Source organism: Erpetoichthys calabaricus, chromosome 11 (assembly GCF_900747795.2).
Source record: "Erpetoichthys calabaricus chromosome 11, fErpCal1.3, whole genome shotgun sequence".
In the NCBI taxonomy this organism is placed as follows: Eukaryota; Metazoa; Chordata; class Cladistia; order Polypteriformes; family Polypteridae; genus Erpetoichthys; species Erpetoichthys calabaricus.
In genome coordinates, this window is record NC_041404.2 from 161,907,429 (window position 1) to 161,930,683 (window position 23,255).

General features: G+C 40.6%; 1 protein-coding gene across 1 annotated transcript in view; it reads left to right on the top strand.

Annotated features, from left to right (window-relative positions):
* Positions 1–21,680, top strand: part of hs3st2 (heparan sulfate (glucosamine) 3-O-sulfotransferase 2) — a 209,405-nt gene extending 187,725 nt beyond the window's left edge. Inside the window, exon 2 of the mRNA XM_028814452.2 lies at positions 20,329–21,680. Coding sequence (XP_028670285.2) covers positions 20,329–20,947 — 619 coding nt within the window. The 3' untranslated portion in view covers positions 20,948–21,680. The remainder of the gene's footprint in view (positions 1–20,328) is intronic.
* The last annotated feature ends 1,575 nt before the right edge of the window (positions 21,681–23,255 follow it).

A 23,255-nucleotide genomic window follows, 5' to 3' on the forward strand; every position in this document is an offset into this window, starting at 1 on the left:
GTAATACGCAATGTCATTTTCACTTTGATGTCGCGCCATTTCAAGCCGCCTACAGTTGCTGCGCACAGAGCTGAAATGCCTGCCAGATGCTGCCGTCTATCTTGTGCCAACAAAAGAATTGGTTAGATTTATGATAACTGCGAGGCCCCAGCTCCTCTCCATCTTGTGCAGGTGTCCTGAAAATTGATAGATGTTAAAGTTTTTCCTTTCACTCTCATAAGATTTTATAACCGTACATTTCCAATGAATGATCTTCCTCATAAACAGCAGTGCTGATACTTTAGCCCTCCATGTAGCATTTATAATACTTGCACGTTTCGACAAAGTGTCTTTCACAAAATAGAAATGCTGTGTTTAGCACAGTGTTGAACTTCTGAACCGCCCTTAGGCTGGCAGCACTGAAATTCTGCACCCTCACCTCATAATGTGTGGCTGGGCCTTATAAAGTAAAGCAGTCACAGCCCAAGAGATGGCGCTAGAGAACTACATGCTGCTGTCAGTTTTGTCATAAAGTAAAGTTGTGCACTCCACCAAAGTTTCAGGTCAGGGCTACTCAATGACTTACCGTATATACTCACATATAAGTTGGGTCATAAAATCAGACCCCGACTTATATGTCTGTTCAAAAGTGAGACACTTAATTTTTTTTTTAACATCTTCTTGCATCCTCCAATCTCGCATCAGTTTCTCAGATGCATCAAATTTTGTTGCAGCAGCGTAGTTACCAATTTCTTTCGCTACTTCAACAACGTTTAATTTTAACCCAGCTTCATATTTTCTTCAGATCGAACGCTCCATCGTAGCTAAGGGATGCTCTTACGATAAAGGTGTATGAGAGTGTGAGATACAAAAAACACAAATCAGTGCAAACGTTGCTTCAGAATAGTTTGGGATTTACTATGTGGTCACGTAGGCACAATAGAGACAGAGAGAGAGGTTAGGAGTGCATGCTTATACAGCGCATTGCCGCACCCACATAGAACAAAAAGGCCGTGTGCTCCGTGGTTACTATCTCAGGTGAGCGTTAGCATATCATAATCCCTTGTACCAATAGCGTGAGTTTTCCGCATTCGACTTATAGGACCGACATTATAAAATACAAGAAATTATACTGTAAAATCAAGTCCCGACTTATCCGCGAGTATACAGTAATTCCTCCTCTATCGCGGGGGTTGCGTTCCAGAGCCATCCGCGAAGTAGAAACCATATGTTTATATGGTTATTTTTATATTGTCATGCTTGGGTCACAGATTTGCGCAGAAACACAGGAGGTTGTAGAGAGACAGGAACGTTATTCAAACACTGCAAACAAACATTTGTCTCTTTTTCAAAAGTTTAAACTGTGCTCCATGACAAGACAGAGATGACAGTTCTGTCTCACAATTAAAAGAATGCAAACATATCTTCCTCTTCAAAGGAGTGCGCGTCAGGAGCAGAGCATGTCAGAAACAGAGAGGAAAGCAAACAAATCAATAGGGCTGTTTGCTTTTAAGTATGCGAAGCACCGCCGGTACAAAGCTGTTGAAGGCGGCAGCTCACACCCCCTCCGTCAGGAGCAGACAAAGAGAGAGAGAGAGACAGAGAGAGTTTGTTTTTCAGTCAAAAATCAATATGTGCCCTTTGAGCTTTTAAGTATGTGAAGCACCGTGCAGCATGTCGCTTCACGAAGCAGCTGCACAGAAGGTAGCAACGTGAAGATAATCTTTCAGCATTTTTAGACGAGCGTCCGTATCGTCTAGGTGTGCGAACAGCCCCCCTGCTCACACCCCCTACGTCAGGATCAGAGAAAGTCAGCGCAAGAGAGAGAGAGAAAGTAAGTTGGGTAGCTTCTCAGCCATCTGCCAATAGCGTCCCTTGTATGAAATCAACTGGGCAAACCAACTGAGGAAGCATGTGCCAGAAATTAAAAGACCCATTGTCCTCAGAAATCCGCGAACCAGCAAAAAATCCGCGATATATATTTAAATATGCTTACATATAAAATCCGCGATAGAGTGAATCCGCGAAAGGCGAAGCGCGATATAGCAAGGGATCACTGTATACGGTAAGTCAATTCAATTACTTTTGTATAGCGCTTTTCACTGACTGAAGACTCAGAGCGTTGTAATAAGTTCACGGGTAAAATGCAATTGTCACTTTATAAATTACTAATTACAATATGAATACATATAAAGGTACGAATTTGTTTGTGTACTCAGCATAACAAAGCTGTCCCAAGCTGATTAACATAAATGGATCCAACAATATCTGTCCATTAATGTCATCATTGACCTATGGCCTGTAGACAACGTATGGCCAACAGAAAAACAAAACCTTCAGTCAGCAACAATGCAGAAGAACATAAAGTACTGAGGGTTATAACGGACAAAGTCAGACACAGTTGCACTCTTGGTGACATTGGCCAATTGGCCACCCCCTACTTGTCCGTCTTCAGTAGTCTATAGCCGTGGCCAAAAGTTTTGAGAATGACGCAAGTATTGGTTTTCACAAAACTTGCTGCTTCAGTGTTTTTAGATCTTTTTGTAAGATGTTTCTATGGTATAGTGAAGTAGAATTATAAGCATTTCATAAGTTTCAAAAGCTTTTATTGACAATTACATTAAGTTTATGCACAGAGTCAATATTTGCAGGGTTGGCCCTTCTTTTCAAGACATGTGCATTTCGCCATGGCATGCTGTCAATCAACTTCTGGGCCAAATCCTGACTGATGGCAGCCCATTCTTGCATAATCAATACTTGTAGTTTGCCAAAATTGGTGGGTTTTTTGTTTGTCCTCCCAACTCTTGAGGATTGACCTCAAGTTCTCAGTGGGATTAAGTTATGGGGAGTTTCCTAGCCATGGACCCAAATGCTTGTTGTTTTGTTCCCTGAGCCACTTAGTTATGACTTTTGCCTTATGGCACGGGGCTCCATCATGCTGGAAAAGGCATTTCTGGTCACCAAACTGTTCTTGGATGGTTGGGAGAAGTTGCTCTCGGAAGAACTTAATGTAATTGTCAAAAAAAGCATTTGAAAATTATGAAATGCTTGTAATTATACTATTCAGTATAGCACAGAAGCATCTGACAAAAATATCTACAAACACTAAAGCAGCAAACATTGTGAAAACCAATACTTGTGTCAGGACTGTATGCTGTACCATCCATTATGGATTCCATCTTTAGATTCCAAGGCTCCAAGTATCTCCGATATCTTTCCAAATTCAAGAAAACTGCCTGAAAGTAGAGCAATGGCACCAAGTATCACAGCAACACACAAAGAAGAGAAACGGTACATAATTATTGCATTGCTTATATTTTAATACAAATGACTAACAAACAGATGCAATATGCACAGCTAATCAGCAGCTCTATCTTGAGATCTAAATTCGCACTCTGATTCAAAACTAGTGAGATAGGTAAGTAGGCCTTGGGCATTTAAAGCTTTATGTGTAAGAAGGAGGCCTTAAGCTTAACTGGAAGCCAATGTAGTGACTTAAGAGCAGGAGTTCTTATGGCTCAGAATTCTCAGGTATTGCTTTTTTAGCATTAATGTGAAAATGGCCTCATCTGACCACACAGTAAAGTTAAGCAAAACTTTATGTGTCTCCCTATATCACTTTAATCCCGGCCCCATTAATGTCCACCACCATAATGTTACTCTAGAAGCCTGACCCCCTCTGCTTGTCATTATCCCTTTGCCACTTTCATCCACTCCCTATACAGAGACTGGCTGTAGAGGCTCTTTGGCGCATTGAAAGTCAATAACCAATTCTTGGATTTCCTGATATTAACTTGCAGACAATTCTCTGCACTAAGCAACACAGTTCTCCAACTGACTCTGCTGCTCTGTCCTGTTCCCTTTGTCAATACAGCCCATTTCTGGATGTGACATGACCTGATGTTGCATTTGTAGCCCATGGAGTGCAGGGTGAGCAGTAAAGAAGACAGAAATTTTACTTGTGGTGCTTCAGTGTTGCTCACATCCACATCAGAATCCTAGTGCTTGAAACTTACAAACTGTGATCTGCCCGACAGATAGTCCATTATCCAGGACACCATTGGCACATCTATGAGCATATCTAGTGTGATAAAAGTAATTCAGAAATTAAAACACATAATACACAATGTCCTTCCAGCTTTGTTCAGCCTTGTGGAGCCAGATTGAAAATTGCATCTTCCACTCCAGTCTTTGTCTGGCAGGCCATCTGCAGAGTGTCCAAGTGGTCTTTCACAAGAGAACTCTCTTGAATGCTGTCATGATCTGTAACATAAGAGCCAATGGTCTTTGATTAGTATTATTCCATAGCAGCAGTACTTTTTATAGCCTTAGTGAAAGACTGAAAGGGTGGTAGAAGGTACCACAAAGTTGGTCATCTCAGGCCTGAAACACTCGAGGACTGACTCCACCTGGTTCTGTGTGTTTTTGTGTGTTTAGCTTCATCACTTGTATCCTTATTTGCCCAACGGTGATGGTGGACTCATCACTGGCCACACCAGGGGCCTTATGTATAAACGGTGCGTACGCACAGAAACGTTGAGTAAGAACGTTTCCACGTTCAAATCATGATGTATAAAACCTAAACTTGGCGTAAAGCCACGCACATTTCCACAGTAGCTCATACCCTGTCGTACGCAAGTTCTCCGCTCGGTTTTGCAGACTGGCGGCACCCAGCGTCAAAGCAGTGCTACTGTTCCTGTGTGGTTACCCTTTCTTTTTTAGATCCACATCCCTGACGCAGCTTTATAAATAGACTGAAATTAACTGCATATTGTTTATTAGTTTAAGGCATCTGATTGTAATTAACCTGTAACAATATAATGGTCCACGGAATGGTCAAACTATTCCAAATATCATAGCTGCTTTAGCATTGTTTCTCTCACTGCACCTTCTTTGTCTTCTTTCAGCTACTCCCATTAGGGGTTACCACAGTGGATCATCTTTTTCCAAATTACTCTCACTGCACCACTCGGAGAAGCTGATCGGAAAGAGAATTATCGGTATACAGCATCAAGCACATGCTGCCTCAGACATGCTTCCTATTTCAACTGCTTCTCACATGGCAAACGCTTCAAAACTTTTCCTGTACGGACTTCGCGGTTCAGAAAGAGTTTCATCCCAAGAGCTCTAAACGCAATCAATCAGTCCATCAACTGCTCCTTGTAGAACTGTTTGTACTTATAAGTACAATCCCCTCACTGTAAACTTGCACTACAGTTATAATATTCCACAACCAGAGCCACTTTATAAAGCGCGTATTTACATATGATGACGATGTTATTTTAAAGATGAAATGCAGTAAAATATGTTTATTATATTATACTGATAAAACTTTAACTTCATTTTAAATAATCTATATTGTTAATAATTAAAGGACACGGTGTCGCTACGTTAGCAAGGATCTGCCGCTCCATTCACGGATTGTTCCTGTCTCGCACTGTATGCTTCACTGGGACTGGCATGAAGGATAGAATAATTAAACATGTACTATGAAGATATTTCAGTGTTCCTTAAAAGTTTTGAAGAATCAGCGTTATAAGCTTACAGATGGCTTAATGTCTATTACAGAGCTGATTGTGTGGCGATTGGGTATTTGGAGAAAGAAAGGTAAGGATAGGAATTGGAGGTTAGTACATTTGAAAGAGACAGTACTGCTGCAATAAAGTATTTAATCAAAGGTCGTGCACAATCACTGCGCCACCGTGTTCCCATGTTTAATAACATGCTTTAACTCCTATCATCATGAAAATTATATCAAGTATACATCTCAGTATTTTAATTATTCAGAGAGCTGTAATATTACGAATGTAATGGATTCTGTGTCCTGTTGGAGGAAGAGCACGTAGTGATTCGGGCACATAGAGCACATAGAAGATCAAATACAAAACAAAGCATTTAATGTGCTACTTTAGTTACCATGGGATTTGAGAAACTAGTAAATTAAACGATTTTAAGATGAAGTTTATGATGTTTTACTTTAATGACAAAATAAACTACGTGATTAAAGTGGAAATTTCTAGGTTGAAGTTGACATTTCGTGCTTTTTTCCCCACTGTGTCCCTGTTTTTTTTTTCTCTGTACCCTAACGAGCTTTCCTATAACACTCAGACGGTGGGCTACGACTCGCCTTTTCACGGCAACTTTGATATCTGACAACTTCTTTTTTATTTCGGGCACTGTGCAACTTTGTGAACTTGAGCTTTCGAGTTTCTCTGACACGCTATGTCACTCAATCAACTTCCTTTTGTTGTTTCTACCACTGTTTAAACCAACAAATAGTACGTTTTTCTTTGCCTCCACTTGGTATTCGCTGAAATTCTATTTTCCCCCGTGCTTTTCCCATTGTCTTTTCACAGAATGCTGAGCTTAAGGGCTATTTATATTGATTTGCATATTCAAAGAGGCATAATTCTGGGAGGAGTTTGAGGCGGGACAGCAGGCGCGTGCACGAGCGTTACTTTTCACGCTGACTGGGATTTATGTAGCGGAAGAACGTGGAAGTTGGCGAATGCACAGATTTATGCATCTGGATTTTTCTGTGCGTAAGCACATTTCGGCTTTTGTGCTTACGTCATTTTATAGTGCGAACTCTACGCACGGCGTTATGCATGAGGACCCAGTTGAAGTGGCATAGGAGCTGTTGAGGCAGTAGAGATGGATTGGGAGGATTGGCTATTGGAGGAAGGTGGTAGTGGAATTAGAAATATGTCTAAAAATTTGCTCAGGGCATTGGCTTTCAAAGGTCGTACTCACACTCACTCAGCATCATGCACAAACAATGAACAAATCCCAGCCGGGTTGCCAATCTTTTGAATGTCACACACACTCTTGTTATGTTCACGTAGAGCAGACGACTAATGTTTCTTAAAGATCTTTTAGAATAAGGAATTAAGCCAGAATACCCAGAAAGGGGAAACGTTTCCAGGCTGACTTTGATTGTACCAAGTGCTGAACCGAGGTCCCTGAATGTGTGACGCAGAAGCATTTAGCTTTGGCTGTCCCATAGCACTCCAGTGAGCTTATATTTTTATATAGCACACTTTTTGAGCTTATGCACTTCAGAAGGCTCACATGTGCACAATGACTGCTCTCTTAGATGGACTAACAATCTTCACTGCATAGACAGCATGACTGAAGACTTTGTATGTTCAAGTCCAGCTTGCTCCATACTTTTAACAGTGGATTTCTTTAAAAAAATTAAAGTTTATTATTCTAAAATGAATTTAATAAATTGTCTTTCTGAAACAGTGTAAGTATTTCATGGGTCTAAAAGTATTTAGTAGGTAACACGGCTTAGTGTGTGTGTCTGTGTGTCTGTGTTTCAGTGCTGGTTTCTTATGATTTCAAATCTTGAGAGCTGAGCTAGTGATATGGTCATAATGATCTACAGGGAACAAAAAAAGCCTACGGTGCACAATGAAAATATTAGTTTGTCTCAAATTTGAATCAGCCTGCTAAAGAAAATGAAAAAGTTGGCAATATTGAAAATAATGAGCTCCAGATAAACACATGCTCCTTTTTTCTTGCCTGAAGAGCTCTCTGTTTTACCACACTATACAAACTATTCTATGGCCATGAGTTGTTTTTAAATAACTGAATACCCCTGTAGCCTTCTAATTCATTTTGGCCGATAAGCACCTATAAAACAGCCCCTGATCCAAAATAAAAAGAAAATGTAATCACGGGCCCTCCAATAAACAACAGGAAGTAATGAGAACCGTGTCACCTTCTGCTGGATGTTCATTGATTTTATTTTTTTTAATCACATCCTTCCAAATTGCATCCTGCAGCTGTTCATGTGCCAGAGCATCACGGAGTGAAGCAAGAAAATGCTGAGTCAAGTCGGCCTCCAAAGTTCAGAGTCTTCTTGTGGAATTTAGAGGGAAAAATAAAGAAAAGGTGACCACAAACATTCTAAAGCAGACATGCACACTCCGCTCCATCTCCAAAAAACAAAAGAAACCTTAAACCAAAGCACTCATATAGTGTGTCCTTTCTTGCAAAGTTCCCATTTCTATCCATCTATCCATTTGTTAAACCCAATTTTTCCTTATCACAGCATAACCAAGCTGCATCAGAAACAAGATGAGAGTCTTTCACAACATGGCCATTAGCCATCCTTGATTAAGGTTGGTATCATTCAGAGAGTGGCCTACTCAATGTGTTAAAATAGGAAATTGTGATTGTTCATAGACTAGTTCATAGTCTGGACACAATAGTCCTTGGCTTAAGGTGTTTTTTTCTCCCAGACATCATCAAGTGCAGTTGTCTTCTTCTCTGAACCTACTGCTAGCAATCAGCCCTCTTACAAAGTCACTTTGGTTCCAGTGTTTTGATGAGATAGGGCCTTAGGGTGACCCTATTCTCACTTTTATACTCTTTACTACGTAGACCAGAACAGAATGCCCCAAATCCAAACTATAACCCTAATATGTTTACACTCCTTTTTTTATCTTAATCTCAGGCAAAAAAATTGAGTGCCAAAACAGGCAGGGAAGAAAATTTATAATGGGGGGATAGTAGCTTATATTGGCAGCAGTGGTTGCAGGAAAGGAATAAATCCTGAAAGAGGTGAGGGACTACTCATGTTTTATCATATACTAGCTGTTTACTGCCCACGTAGTAGTGAAACAGGACAAACCTTAAAAAACAACAGACGTTGGCACTGTATCTGATCGTGTTCTGATAGTCCCCCACGTGGGGAGAAAAGCACATAGCCGTGATAGCAGCTACCCTCTAAAACACACGTAGCTCTGATCTCTCTTTCAAAAACGTCAAACTTTACTCCTTAAAAATCTGTACATGATCTGTTGAACAAACAGGTATTGCTAGCTAAGTGGAGGCAAGGTACACTGCAGGTTGAATGACTCAAACGGAGGCTGGCGTGTAAGTAAGGAGGGCCCCACCGCCCTCTCCTCAGCTCACAGCCTCTCTCTTTGAGAGAGGTACCACAAGCGAAGCTATGATACTTAGTGCTTTGAGAGAAGTCGCAAAATAAACCAGAATATTCAAGCAAATTGTAGAAAAAAACCCGATCTAAATCCGTTAAGTAGTTAATCATGAAAAGCGGACAGACATACAGATGGACAGACAGACAGACGTTGGATTTTATAGATAGATAGATAGATAGATAGATAGATAGATAGATAGATAGATAGATAGATAGATAGATAGATAGATAGATAGATAGATAGATAGATAGATAGATAGATAGATAGATAGATAGATAGATAGATAGATAGATAGATAGATAGATAGACTTAATAAAGATTTCTAATTGTGCACAGAAATATAAGCAGAGTAAAATGAGGGTAACTCGACGTTCATCTTGTTATGAATCTTAAACATTCAGTTTTCTTACACTACCGGGTGACTCTCTGTCTTAGTATGTTGATTGGTCTGTGGTCTCACATGGTCTCTAGACAGGATGGCAGAGACACCACATGGCCTCTGTATGGATTGAATAGCAGAGATGCCAAGCTTCTCTATTAGCCTTGAATTTAGGTGTCTTTGACATGCCTCTTGGACCAGTGGGTTTGTAGTGTAGGGTGATTCCTCTCTGCGTTCAGGTGTCATGCCTTAGACTAGTCCAGTCCTGTTCATGCAAGACTCAACTTTTCACTTTAGGTAGCAGTTAGATCAACTTTTACAACTTGCCTTGTAGCTGGGTCACATAGTGGGATTTATTTGTGTGTACATACCGTATGTCTTGTTGAGTGATTGTTAAATATGAAGAACTACACTGGTTGCGCCAATTCCTGTTTGTAAATTGGGGTTGTTGCCTTTAAACAGGTTTGCACTGATGTGTAGGGGCTTGTGGGATTTGTAGCTTGTGGTTTGAATGCACTGTACCGATGAAACCAGAAGAGAAGGATGTGGGGGTACTTTTTGATTGTGCCATTTTCCAATCGACTTCATCATCATCAGTGGCAGTTCCTAAACCTTTCATTAACTGGACATTCGTACAGGAGAAGGATGGTGTTCGGCCACTGGATGTAAGGACAGTGGTGGGTTCTTTTTCCCCCCAATCCAGTCCACCGATGCTCTTTAAGAAGAGGCGCACCTTTAAAGACTATTCTTCTGGACTCCAGTGGTAGGACAGTATTTCACTATCCAAGTTCTGGGAAGCAATTTATTCGAAGGAAGTTTTCCACACATCTTTCCATCCTTTAACCATAGTTTACATTTCCAGAACCACTTCCATCACATACAGTAAGGACTTTTTATAGGACTGTAAATATCATCATGTGGGGGATTGTTCATGGTGCTTGTTTAGTACTTTTGTCAGTATTTTAAGTTATTCTACTAAATAATGAATATTTTTATATTTGTGTGTTGGGTGTGTTTAATCTGTATGGGCATTTTCCTGGAGTGTTGTTAATATTTGAGTGGTAGGGTGGAAATACAGTAGGGCTTAGGAGTTGGCCTGATTCTGTCCATCTTTCATTTTAAAAGCATAGTGGCTTCTTTGCTACGTAAATCTGGTGGTGACCTCCGCTCTTGTTAGAATTCAGGGGGTGTACTACAGCCTTGCCTTTCATCTTCCACCTGCTTGCAGGAGCCAGTTCATCTACTGTATCTGATCTGTTGAGTCCTAAATATGCCACAAGAAGGTTCTGAACTGCTATATCCAGCTTCTTTACTGCTAGGTTAAATATTATTATGTTTATCATTAAAATAAAAAGTATGCCTCAAACCTATTTGATAAAGACCATCTATATATAATTATCACAAAATATGCTAGATATTATCAGTATTACAGTCTGCATTGTGTTACATCTCCCAAGGCATCTTGGGATATGATTTGCTTCATTATTCTATGTGCCAAAGCCAGATGAAAGCACCAGTGAGGCTTCTGGAATGAAAATTCTGTTGGGACCACACAGATCTTGGAGTGCAATGCTGCTAGAAGGGGGAGAATCATGCTGAGAAGTGTGGTACGAAAGGACTTATCTACAGTATATGGGAACTAATGAGTGAATGAGAAAAATAGATAGACATTGTAACAACTCTAGGGGACGTACCAGCCACCTAACCCAACACAGACAGACGCAAGAGGCACACATGTTTTTATTTTTGTTCTTCACTCATGGGTACGTCTACTTCTTTCCCACGAGTATACAGCACAGTCCCAAGCACAATGCAGACCACATCTGAACACATGTATTCTCCTTTTATCTCGTTCTCTTTTCTCTCTTTCTCCACTACTCTCCCCGGCAAGCTTCGTCTCCTTCCTCCCAACTCTGGCTCCCCAAGTACTGTCTGCAGGCTCCTTTTATATGTTACCCGGAAGTGCTCCAGGTGCTCAAAGACCTACTTTCAGTCGCACTTCCGGGTGTGGTGAAATAACCACCCCTACAGGCTCAGGAGTAGCTGCAGCATCCCCTGCTATTTCGGTGTTCACAGTAACTCTCAGGCACTTCAGTGTGTCTTTAACAACAGTGAGGGAGAGACACTGCATTTCACTATCTGTTAAGTTGAGAGTAACAGTGACGTCGGCCATATAATACCATAAAAAAATCACACAAAGCATACTGTTATACAGTACAAGTGCCAAAGGACAGCATTAAAAGATACAGTCATATGAAAAAGTTTGGGAACCCCTCTGAGCCTGCATAATAATTTACTTTCAACAAAAAAGATAACAGTGGTATGTCTTTCATTTCCTAGGAACATCTGAGTACTGCGGTGTTTTCCAAACAAAGATTTTTAGTGAAGCAGTATTTAGTTGTATGAAATTAAATCGAATGTGAAAAACTGGCTGTGCAATAATTTGGGTCCCCTTGTAATTTTGCTGATTTGAATGCATGTAACTGCTCAATGCTGATTACTTGCAACACCAAATTGGTTGGATTAGCTCATTAAGCCTTGGACTTCATAGACAGGTGTGTCCAATCATGAGATATAAAGGTATTTAAGATGTTCAATTGCAACCTGTGCTTCCCTTTGACTCTCCTCTGAAGAGTGACAGCATGGGATCCTCAAAGCAACTCTCAAAAGATCTGAAGACAAAGATTGTTCAGTATCGTGGTTTAGGGCAGGGGTTCTCAAGGTCGGTCCTGGGGTCCCACTGTGGCTGCAGGTTTTTGTTCCAACCAGCTTCTGTTTTTAATTGGAATTCTGGGCTAGTTAAGTGAATGGTTATTTCCCAGATTCTGTGTTTTGGGAACAATATAGAAATTAGAAAACTAAGTTTGCTAAAATGAAAAAAAAAATTAAAATGTACTAAGCAGTTATATGGGAATGATGTTTTTTTTTTTCTTTTTAACAATATTTTCATCTTGATGGTCATTGTTTTTATCCGGGTGTTATTTAATTAATTTAATTTAATTAATTATTTAATTAATCCATTGTTTTCTAATTAGTGGGTCTAACGCTAAAGTAGTTGCAGCCTTTCACGATTCAGTGTTGTTTGTCTGGATGTCTGCTCTGCTTGTTTTTAATTGTCATTATCAAGATACAGTGAAGGGATCAAACTGCATAGAGAAAGGGCAAAATATAATGAAAACAACAAAAGGGAATTAAGCATTTAAATCTATAGCAAAAGCAGAAATATTTCTAAATGTCTTATAAATATAAAAATCAAGCTGCTGTGTTTTCTTAATGTAGAATAAGATAAGAGAAAAAATATCAGCTAATTAATTGAGATCAGTGTTAGTAGTTGTCTCTAATTATGTATCTGGTTGAAGCAAAAACGGGAAGCCACAGTGGGCCCCCAGGACTGACCTTGAGAACCCCTGGTTTAGGGGAAGGCTACAAAAAGCTATCTCAGAGTTTTAAACTGTCAGTTTCAACTGTAAGGAATGTAATCAGGAAAAGGAAGGCCACAGACACAGTTGCTGTTAAATCCAATTCTGGCAGGCCAAGAAAAATACAAAATTGTGAGAATGGTTACAGACAAACCACAGATCACCTCCAGAGACCTGCAAGAACATCTTGCTGCAGATGGTGTATCTGTACATCGTTCTACAATTCAGCGCAATTTGCACAAAGAACATCTGTATGGCAGGGTGATGAGAAAGAAGCCCTTTCTGTACTCACGCCACAAACAGAGTCGCTTGTTGTATGCAAATGCTCATTTAGACAAGCCAGATTAATTCTGGAACAAAGTGCTTTGGACTGATGAGACAAAAATTGAGTTATTTGGTCATAACAAAAAGCTCTTTGCATGGTGGAGGAAGAACACCGCATTCCAAGAAAAACACCTGCTACCTACTGTCAAATCTGGTGGAGGTTCCATCATGCTGTGGCAAGTTCAGGGACTGGGAACCTTGTTAAAGTTAAGGGTCTGATGAATTCAACCCAATATCAACAAATTCTTCAGGATAATGTTCAAGCATCAGTCACAAAGTTGAAGTTACGCAGGGGTTGGATATTCCAACAAGACAATGACCCAAAACACAGTTCGAAATCTAAAAAGGCATTCATGCAGAGGGAGAAGTACAATGTTCTGGAATGGCCATCACAGTCCCCTGACTTGAATATCATCGAAAATCTATGGGATGATTTGAAGCAAGCTGTCCATGCTCGGCAGCCATAAAATTTAACTGAACTGGAGATATTTTGTATGGAAGAATGGTCAAAAATACCTCCAAAAAGAATCCAGACACTCATCAAAGGCTATAGGAGGCTTCTAGAGGCTGTTACATTTGCAAAAGGAGGCTCACCTAAGTATTGATGTAATCTCTCTGTTGGGGTGCCCAAATTAATACACCTGTCTAATTTTGTTATGATGCATATTGCATATTTTCTGTTAATCCAATAAACTTAATGTCACTGCTGAAATACGACTGTTTCCATAAGGCATGTCATATATTAAAAGGAAGTTGCTACTTTGAAAGCTCAGCCAATGATAAACAAAAATCCAAAGAATTAAGAGGGGTTCCCAAACTTTTTCATATGACTGTATCTCAGTATCAAATACTCGACACTGAAAGCTGTAACACACACAAATATTCATACATTTCTCATTTTTAATTTTTGTTCCAAAGGCAAAATACTAAATTGTATTGTAGATAAGTAGTCAATCTGAGACATGATAAAGATGTGCAAGTTCATGCTTCCTATAAATTGTGTCACAAAAGATCATTCAAAGTGCCTGTTTAAAGGGCTTTAACCTTCAGTCCCCACAGTGGAAGTGGAAAGTTCATGCTGCATGTGTTAGAAATTGTTAAGAATATTGAACAATTTTTTTTCATATATTCCCATATAGTTGTTAGGTTGGTTACAAAAATTCCACATTATCTTGGTGATGTCATCACAATGTATGTTTTCACAATCACTGTAATCATTTCTTCATGGTGGAAGACCTGTTGCCGGTCATGTGAGAGTAACCAGTGCCGTCACCGGGACATCATTGTAAAAGATGGTGCTGTGCACTCCTTTGAGATTTATGATCTACCTCTGACTACACGCACGCACTTTTTTGAAGACATATAAAAATCCTGATAAGGTCACTGAATGGTTTTGCATTCCCTCTTTCATCAGGTTATCCATTTCTGACACCTGATATTATCACAGCTACTGAAGAGTTACAAGATACCCCTCCATTCATATTGGGTTAAATCCCTACAACAGGTAATAGTCTGCTGAATAGAATTTATACGCGAGAACTGTCAGAAAAAGAAAATAATTATGCGCCCTGGGTTTTCATCCTTCACTCCAAGCCCATCTGAATACACATTCGAGTTGGCGTTGCTTCTGCAGTTCTCTGTGACTCTCTGTAGTCTTCAGACACAGTTTCCATTGTTTTTCTGAGAAACTGTTTCTTTGCATCACGCATAATTGTGTCTCCTGAGATGCGACTTTGTCGCATTTCACCGTGTGTAGCAACAATAAATCATTTGCATCCCCCCGAGGTAGAAGGTCCAAGCAAGCAACACAACATAAGGTATTAAACATTAAGGCAAATCGTATCCGTTACTAAACTATTCATCCCTTGTCTGGACTGAAAAAGAAGTTCTTCACCAAACTTGGAGTAAAAGGCTCTAAATAACGGAACCACCATTTCAAAGTGGTCATTTCTCTTAAAACCCTAGAGCAGGGGTGGCAAACTCCAGTCCAGTCCTGTCCTAGAGTGATAATGCCCCAGAGGATGATGGGTGCTAAAAGATGAATTTGAGTGCCAGTCAGCATCTGAACTTATCCTGCCAAGCAACATTTTTCATGGAGGACTTGTGGCCCATGGTTGGGCTGAGATAAGACCCACCAGAGTGAGCTTCCTAACCCTAGACATGTTGCAGTTCTGTTAATAGCCCTGAAGTCAGTCCAGTTGCTCTTTTCTTGACTTTTTTCTAGCAAGGCCATGTCTTTTTTTGTAGCTTGGAGACCAACACTGCACACAGTACTCCAGAGGAGGCCTCGCTATTGTGTTATAAACCTATCACCAATATTTCAAACATAAGTTACTAACATGCCCTCTGCCTTCAACCCCTGTCCCTAAAGATGATACAAAGCCATCATGTCCAATATCTTATAGGAAAACGAGACCTGCTGTGGACACCAAATCAATTACTGTGAACCTTCAGATGCTCCCTCCTCACAAAATTAGACCTGAAAACCAAGTAGGAAACTACATAACTGGAGAAACAAACTCAAAGGTGGTGCAGATTATTTAAAGCTGCTCTGATCCTTGGATGAATAATTGATTTCAGCCCATTAGGGGTGCAAACCTCTAATCAACCAAATAGCCTGTCTTTGGGATGACAGAGGAACTGAAGTATCTAGAAAAACAAAACCACACTGTCACACATGAAGACCATGCGGCCTCCACACAGACAGAGACTGGGCTATAATTTGAGCCCACAGGTCTGGAGCTGGGGTGAGGCAGATGTCCTTATTAAAATAATCCATCCATCCATTTTCTAAATATCATATCCAGAGTAGGGTTGTGGGGCAGCTAGAGTCCATCGCAGCAAATGTTATGTACAAGGTGTGAGCAGCACCTGCATAATGAGCCAGACTCAAACTCACACACACACACAATTTAGCATCAACCATCCACCTAACCTGCATGTCTTTGGACCATGGGGAGGAAACGGAGCACCCTGAGGAAACCCACACAGACACTGGGAGAACATGTACAATCCAAGTAGAGGGCACCCAGGACTTGAAGGCCAATCTCCTTGTTGTGCGACAGCAGCACTACCACTGTGCCATTATGCAACCCTCAATTAAAATAATTTTTATTTCAGTTTTTAATTTATTGTTGCAAAGTGCTTTCTGTTTCAAAAATCTTCACCATAAGTTTTCTTGCCAACAGATGATTTGCGGGCTGTTTTCTCCCAGACTTATCCCAAGATTCTCACATTGCTGTTTTTCTACTGATAATACTTTATTTCTCTTTTTCTGGTAACGTCTCAGTTCTACTTTTTTTGGAAATTTGTTTGTAACTTTCCACCCTAATCCCCCAAACTATCCCTTATGACCTGTAAGGCCTGCCTAAGCCACAAAGATCCATGTTGCTCTCCAGATGACAAGCTCCAGAGGGCATTGCTTTTTCAGCATGGCTTGATGTAATTCTTTAATGTGGCTGCCCTGGAGTTCTTCGTCTCCAGCCTTGATAATCCTCCTGGAAGGCTTCATTTCTACCTCGGCCCAAGGGGTGTTCTCTTCGAGTAATCTTTTCACCAACTGCTGGCTATTTATACAATGTCATAGATTGGGACAGCTCATTAACTAGGAAGCAGGATGTTTTAGTGTGGATGACATTGGTCTTAAGTTATCTGAGGTGTTAGGTAACAGACTTCATCACCTGTGTGTTCTTGACCAGGAAAACTAGGCACTAGAAATAAATGAATGGATACTCTTTCAATAATTCCATTACCTTCCAATGAAGCCTGCGTTAAATAGGGTGACAGCTCAGATCACAGTGTAGAAGTACTTCTTGCTACAATATGGGAAGGTGCCATCCATCAAAAACATCAGCAGCTGCCTCAAAATTAATAAAACTGTAGCGGGGCCACATAGTTAGTGTTAAATGTCAGTTCTGAGTGTGTCTCGTTTCATTGTCCCGTTTACTGTTTGTGTATCAGTTAATGCCGTCCCCGTAAAGGGGGACGGATGATGGAAGGAGACCACAGCCACAAACCTGGAAAACACCTGTTTACAATTAATCAATCACAGCCGTCACAGGACTATTTAAGCCAGCAGGAGGAGAAGGAAGAGGAGAGGAGGAGATTTTTTTTTCCACAATCACGACCACGAGCAAACTGTACCTGTTGTTTTCCATATCGCGCTTATCCATCCAGTTTGTTTTTCCATCTGCCGGATTTACTTCAAGGACCTCACCATGAGAGACCCCGGGGTAGGACTTAATCATCCACCACACACACGAGGATTCACGGTGAGGCTGCTCCATTTTTTCCGGGGAGAATCAAACAACGCAATTTCACTAATTCAGTCAACCACTTTCAGGACAGTTTTCTTTATTACCGGACTCACGTTCTCATTCATTTTCAGTTTATCAGTCATTGTTGTTATTCGTGTTGTGTGTTTATTTGTTACAGGGACAAGGGAGGGTTTTTGTTGTGTATATATATATATATTTGGTGGTGTCTTGTTATTGCTGGGGTGGAGGGATATTTATATTTATATGTTTCTATTTTTTGCATGTCTTATTTTACTTAATACATTTAATCCGTTTAAATTTTACATCCTGTTTTGTGTACTTATCTTTTCACCGTCGATTGTGGGAGAAAAGTTTAATTGGTTAGAAGTACGGCTTGATAATTAAATTATTTCTCAGTAAATCATCCAAGCCACAGGTCTTGGAAGTGTAGCTGCCGGCTGGGTAAAGGGGTCGGCCGTTACAAAACTATTGACTAAAACATACTGCCAAGAGTGTAAATTAAATAAACGTTTCTTTCAAGTGTAAGGAACTATACTGATGTTTCATATGTATTTGAATATATATTCAGTGTTATCTGACGTATTCACTGTTTGTGTTGTGTTTGTTGTCCATTGTTTCTGCCGTGCTATTTTCACTAAGAAAGACATTCAAGCAAGAATTTCAGCTACAGTGCATAAAAGGCAATAGAGCTATTTGAGATCGTTCAACACATGTTATTATTGTGACATCTGGCAAAGTTCTGGTAGCTGCTCCTTTCTGGTAATTCAGGTCACAAAAAGCATCTGGCATTTTCAGATAAAGTCACCAATGTCCTTTACTTAATGGAGTTTCTTTAAAGAAAATGTAACAAATAGCCAGTACTGTATGCAACAATTAGCAGCAAAGGGCTATTCTGTTTCATTTCTTTAAGATTTACATAACTAGCAAAAATCCGTTGTGACTATTTCTGATCTATGATATAGGAAAACAAACGAAAAACTCAACAAAAGTTAAAACTTGCCCTAAAAGCAAAGCTGAATGCTCAAATATTATATTATGGGGTTGAAAAGAATGATCAGTAAATGGAATTAACCAGCTGGAGTTGTACCTGCAAATGTGCTCTGAGACCCCCAAATGTGTGTGTGTATGTATATACATTTATACAGTAAATACATAGACATATATAAATATATATATAAATGAAAGACCTGTGTGTTTGTATGGAGCAGTCTGCTCTGCTCACGCTCAACCACACCCACTAGATGGCACATGCATGCACTTTTACATTTTTCAGCACTTGCATGTGCCTCACTTCTTACTAAGAAAGACGAGTGTGCAGCAAACTCTGCCATGCAACAATGACATCACGCTAATGACACAGATGAAGAGACCCAACATCGAAACGAAGCAAACACACCTGCTCAACAGCTTGCAAGTGAAACAACTCAACAACAGAGGGCAAGGTTTTAAGTTTTCACTAAAAACATTGTCTGTCCGGAGGTAACTTCTAGAAACAAATATTAATAGGATTCATATGCCAGTAATACAGCTAAGATATGGTATCGCCAGGGTCTTCTTACGAAAGCCAGTAGGGCAGCAAGCACAGTTGGGTCCACATCCTCTGCACTGGGTAATTCTTAAGAGTGAGCTGACGCCTCTCCAAGTTCACAAATATAGTAAAACTGCTAGGGAGTTTCCGGGTTGTTAGAGCGATTCGAACGGAAGCTGGTGCATGAGTGAGGAGGGCCCCGTCCAGCTCCCCAACTCCTGACGTCACTCTTCCTCTTCCCCTCGGCCTGGAGCCTCTGTCTCGGATTAGTGGAAATATTTCACTCCTGCAAGCGAACCATGATATGAAACCCCATTTAATTCCAAAAAATGACACAAATTACAAAAAATATGTGCTTTGTGAACGGGCGCTATATAGCGCCCTACCCGGCACAGACTCAGGCAGAGGCACGTACTTAATTAAAACAGCTTTTATTTTCTCTTCAGCCGTGGGGCACACCTTCCCCGTGTCCCACAGGCCCAACACAGTCCCAAAAGCACTTAAATATAGCACAACAAACACTCTCTCTCTCTCTTCTCCCTTTACCACCACTCCTCCTCAGGCTTAGTCCTCCTCCTCCTCCCGACTCTGGCTCTCTCAAGTGGTGGTGGCTGGCCTTTTTTATACCCCACTGGGAAGTATTCCAGGTGCTTGATCACCTGGGCCTAATTGAATTTCCGGGTGGGGCTGAGGAATCGACCAGCCGGGCTGCCAAGTCCATGCAGCTCCCCCTGGCGGCCAACCGAGCCCCCAACCAGGCTGTGGAGGACTCCATCTCCCATGGAGCCATGCGTCCGGTTGGGGAATCATCGTCCGCCAGGGAGGCTGCCACCAAGCGTCCCGGTGGAGGTACTGAGCTGTCCATGGAGGCTCCCCCGGAACAGATGCAGTAGGGGCGTCCCTGCCGGGCATGGGACCCGGCTGTCCTTCACAGCTTGTAGGCGCTCTCTGTGAGGGACAGTTCCCTATAGTTATTGCTCAACTTCACATTGTAGTCTTGATCTAAACGTTATCATGGTCAGGTCCAAAATGAGATGCCACCTTCCAGGAGTGTCTTCCTTTCATACTGGGTGGATCTGGAAGGGGCGGGGCTTCCTTGGCTTCATTGCCCTCAGTGAAATGAGAACTCTTTATTTGGTTCCAAATTACACAGCACCTTTCAAACGTTTAACACAGTGTGGCAATTGTGACATAACCCATTTGATGGCAATAAAAATGCGTAAAGAGTATTCTTTTTGCTTATTTTAATGAATACTCTGCAGGTAATTTTATCTTATCTATGTTTTTTTTAAATCATTATGGTATGTGAATTTCCCCTTGGGATTAATAAAGTATCTATCTATCTATCTATCTATCTATCTATCTATCTATCTATCTATCTATCTATCTATCTATCTATCTATCTATCTATCTATCTATCTATCTATCTATCTATCTATCTAATTGGTATTATTTCTGTCTTTTTTAACAGAAGCCTCATGCCAAGGACTCTTGATAGCCAGATCACCATGGAGAAAACCCCCAGTTACTTTGTCACCAAGGAGGCACCCAAAAGGATTTTTAACATGTCCAGAGATTCAAAACTTATTGTGGTTGTGCGCAACCCGGTGACCAGAGCCATATCAGACTATACGCAGACTCTTTCCAAGAAGCCCGACATTCCTACTTTTGAGGCTCTGGCATTCAAGAACAGAACCCTGGGTCTGGTGGACTCCTCCTGGAACGCCATCAGGATAGGGATGTACGTCCTACACCTTGAAAACTGGCTGCAGTACTTCCCTCTTTCCCAGATCCACTTTGTAAGTGGGGAGAGGCTAATCACCGACCCAGCAGGGGAATTGGGAAGAGTGCAGGACTTCCTGGGTCTCAAAAGGATTGTGACAGATAAGCATTTCTATTTCAACAAAACAAAGGGATTTCCCTGCCTAAAGAAACCAGAGAGCAGCAGTTTACCTCGTTGCTTAGGGAAATCGAAGGGAAGAACTCATGTCCAGATTGACCAGGATGTCATTGAACAGCTCAGAGAGTTTTATAGGCCATTCAATATTAAATTTTATGAAATGGTAGGGCACAACTTCAGGTGGGACTAAACAGTGGAGCTGACTTGATAAATGACTGAAATATTGTCTTCCATTTATCTGGCAATCTGGAATAACTCATTTATCTATGGGCATACCATGAAGGTTACTGTCCTAACAAAGCCTGGCAGTTGGTGGCAGATACCAAATATTTGGCAAAATCACTAGGGGTAGATGACTTAGGACTGAGGGAAGGAAGACTAGTCAGAATAAATGAATATGAAATGTTAGAATCAATCTAAGGCACTGTAGTCAATTCTTCACTTTACTTGGTTTCTTGACTCAAATTGTGCTATCAAATACTTGCTGTCAGGTTTTTATCATCTGTTACTCGCACAGAGAGAAGTGTCTAGTATTCAACACTCCTCAAAAGAGCTGACCAGAGCACTTTTGCTTTTTTTTTTTCTTACTCATATTATGGGTAGGCCTCCTGGCATGAAAAGAAAAGAGAACAAATATATAATGTCGATAAGCGAAAAGAAAGAGGAACAAGTAAATTTAAACAGTGACTTTTGCTTTTCTTCTAACATCAGTATATTCTGTTTTAAACGAGTTACAAGACAGGCCATATAGTGTTTTATGTCCAATATAAAGGAAGCAAGTGCTTTAAAAAATTAGAACTTCTTCCCTATAAAGAGGTTCAAACACAGTAAACAAAGCCATGACAATGGTGTTGTATGCTTGAAAGAATGTTGTATTGTAACAATATTTTGTCCTGTGAATAAAGCACAGATTTATGCTATGATACTAAGTGTCAAATAGTTTTTCTTTTTTTTTTTTTGATAGAGAAAGAAACAAAAGTTAATTGTCAGTCTGATATGCTGCAATGCAACCCGTGATAAATGAAAGTTTACCAGAAGGTGAGGTACCAGGGTGTCCACTTGGGCAGTCGTGGAGAGTGAGGGGCTGTACACCTTCAATTCCATTCAATTCACTTCATCTTTGTATACTGAGCACAGCTGCAGAGCACCATGGCAAGTTCACTAAATGCAGAATTACTACACATATTAAGGCACAGATTTGTTCAGTATTTTTCATTTCAAAGTTATTTCTTCACAAACATAGTATATATGCAGTTGCCACACAAAATTGTATGCTAAAGCTAAGTGTTTTCTGTGTGTGCTGATGACAGTTTCCTCCCATCAGCCCCAGCGCACTCCTGTGGCCTCATGGGAATTGTAGTCCGTGCATCACCTCTGGTTTTTGGTTTTGCCTCCTTCATTAAAACTCCTCTCTCTTATTTGCCATATAGCTTATATTTTCAGTCAGACTTGCAAACAAAGAAACATCCGAGCAGCTTATGATTTTATTTATATGAATTAAGGTTGACTCTTCTGGCCTGATTATGGCATATGTGGATAATTTCTGCAGCTGTTCAGGTTGCTTAATTTTGTTCAGTCAGTAGTTTACGTGAATTATGCACATTTTAGTTCAAATTTTTAGGGCTAGCCTTTATGTTGTTATGAAACAAGAACTTTATAAGGTTTACTAAGTTGTGCTTTTTTGGCCAGCCTGTTGCAAAGGCAGTTTATATACAGTAGTTGTCTGTATTGACCATTATGCCGGCCTGTGGCATTAGCGCTTTTTTAAATTGTGTCTTTTTGGCCAGTCAATTTCAGAGGCAACTTATGCGATTGTCTGGGTTGATCTTTATTGTCGGCCCTTGGCGTAAGCAATATGTGCAGTTATCTGTGCTGGTCTTTTTGGACAGTTTTTGGTACTTGACTAAGTCATAAGTGTTAGCCAGCCCATAGTACAAGCTAACAATGTCATTCTCTAGGTTGGCTTTATTACAGCTGGTATATGACAAAAGTGACTAATACTGTATAGTTGCCTTAGCTGTGTCTGTCTTGCCTCAGCAAGAAAACTAACAAATTTTTTTTAGTTTAACCGGGAGATGTAAGCAAAAGGCAAAACAAACAAAATAGAATAAAACAAAATGACAGAAGCCCAGAGGAGAGGCAAAAATCACAGTCCAATTCAGAAAAGAAGTCGAAAACCAGGCAAGACACGAAAATAATTTACAAAGAGAATAGAATAAAGGTTTAGATGGATTTTATCCACAGGTCAGATTAAGCTCAGTGGAACTGCAGACTTTTTATCCCGTCTGCCTGATGAACTTGAGGTCACGACCCTGGAGGCCACACCCCTGGAAACACAGGACACAACCCTAATAATGGCATGCAAAATGGCTTCCACTGTAGAGACTGCCTCACAGTAAGGAGACCTGGGTTCGCTTCTTGGGTCCTCCCTGCGTGGAGTTTGCATGTTCTCCCCGTGTCTGCATGGATTTCCTTTGGGTACTCCAATTTCCTCCCAC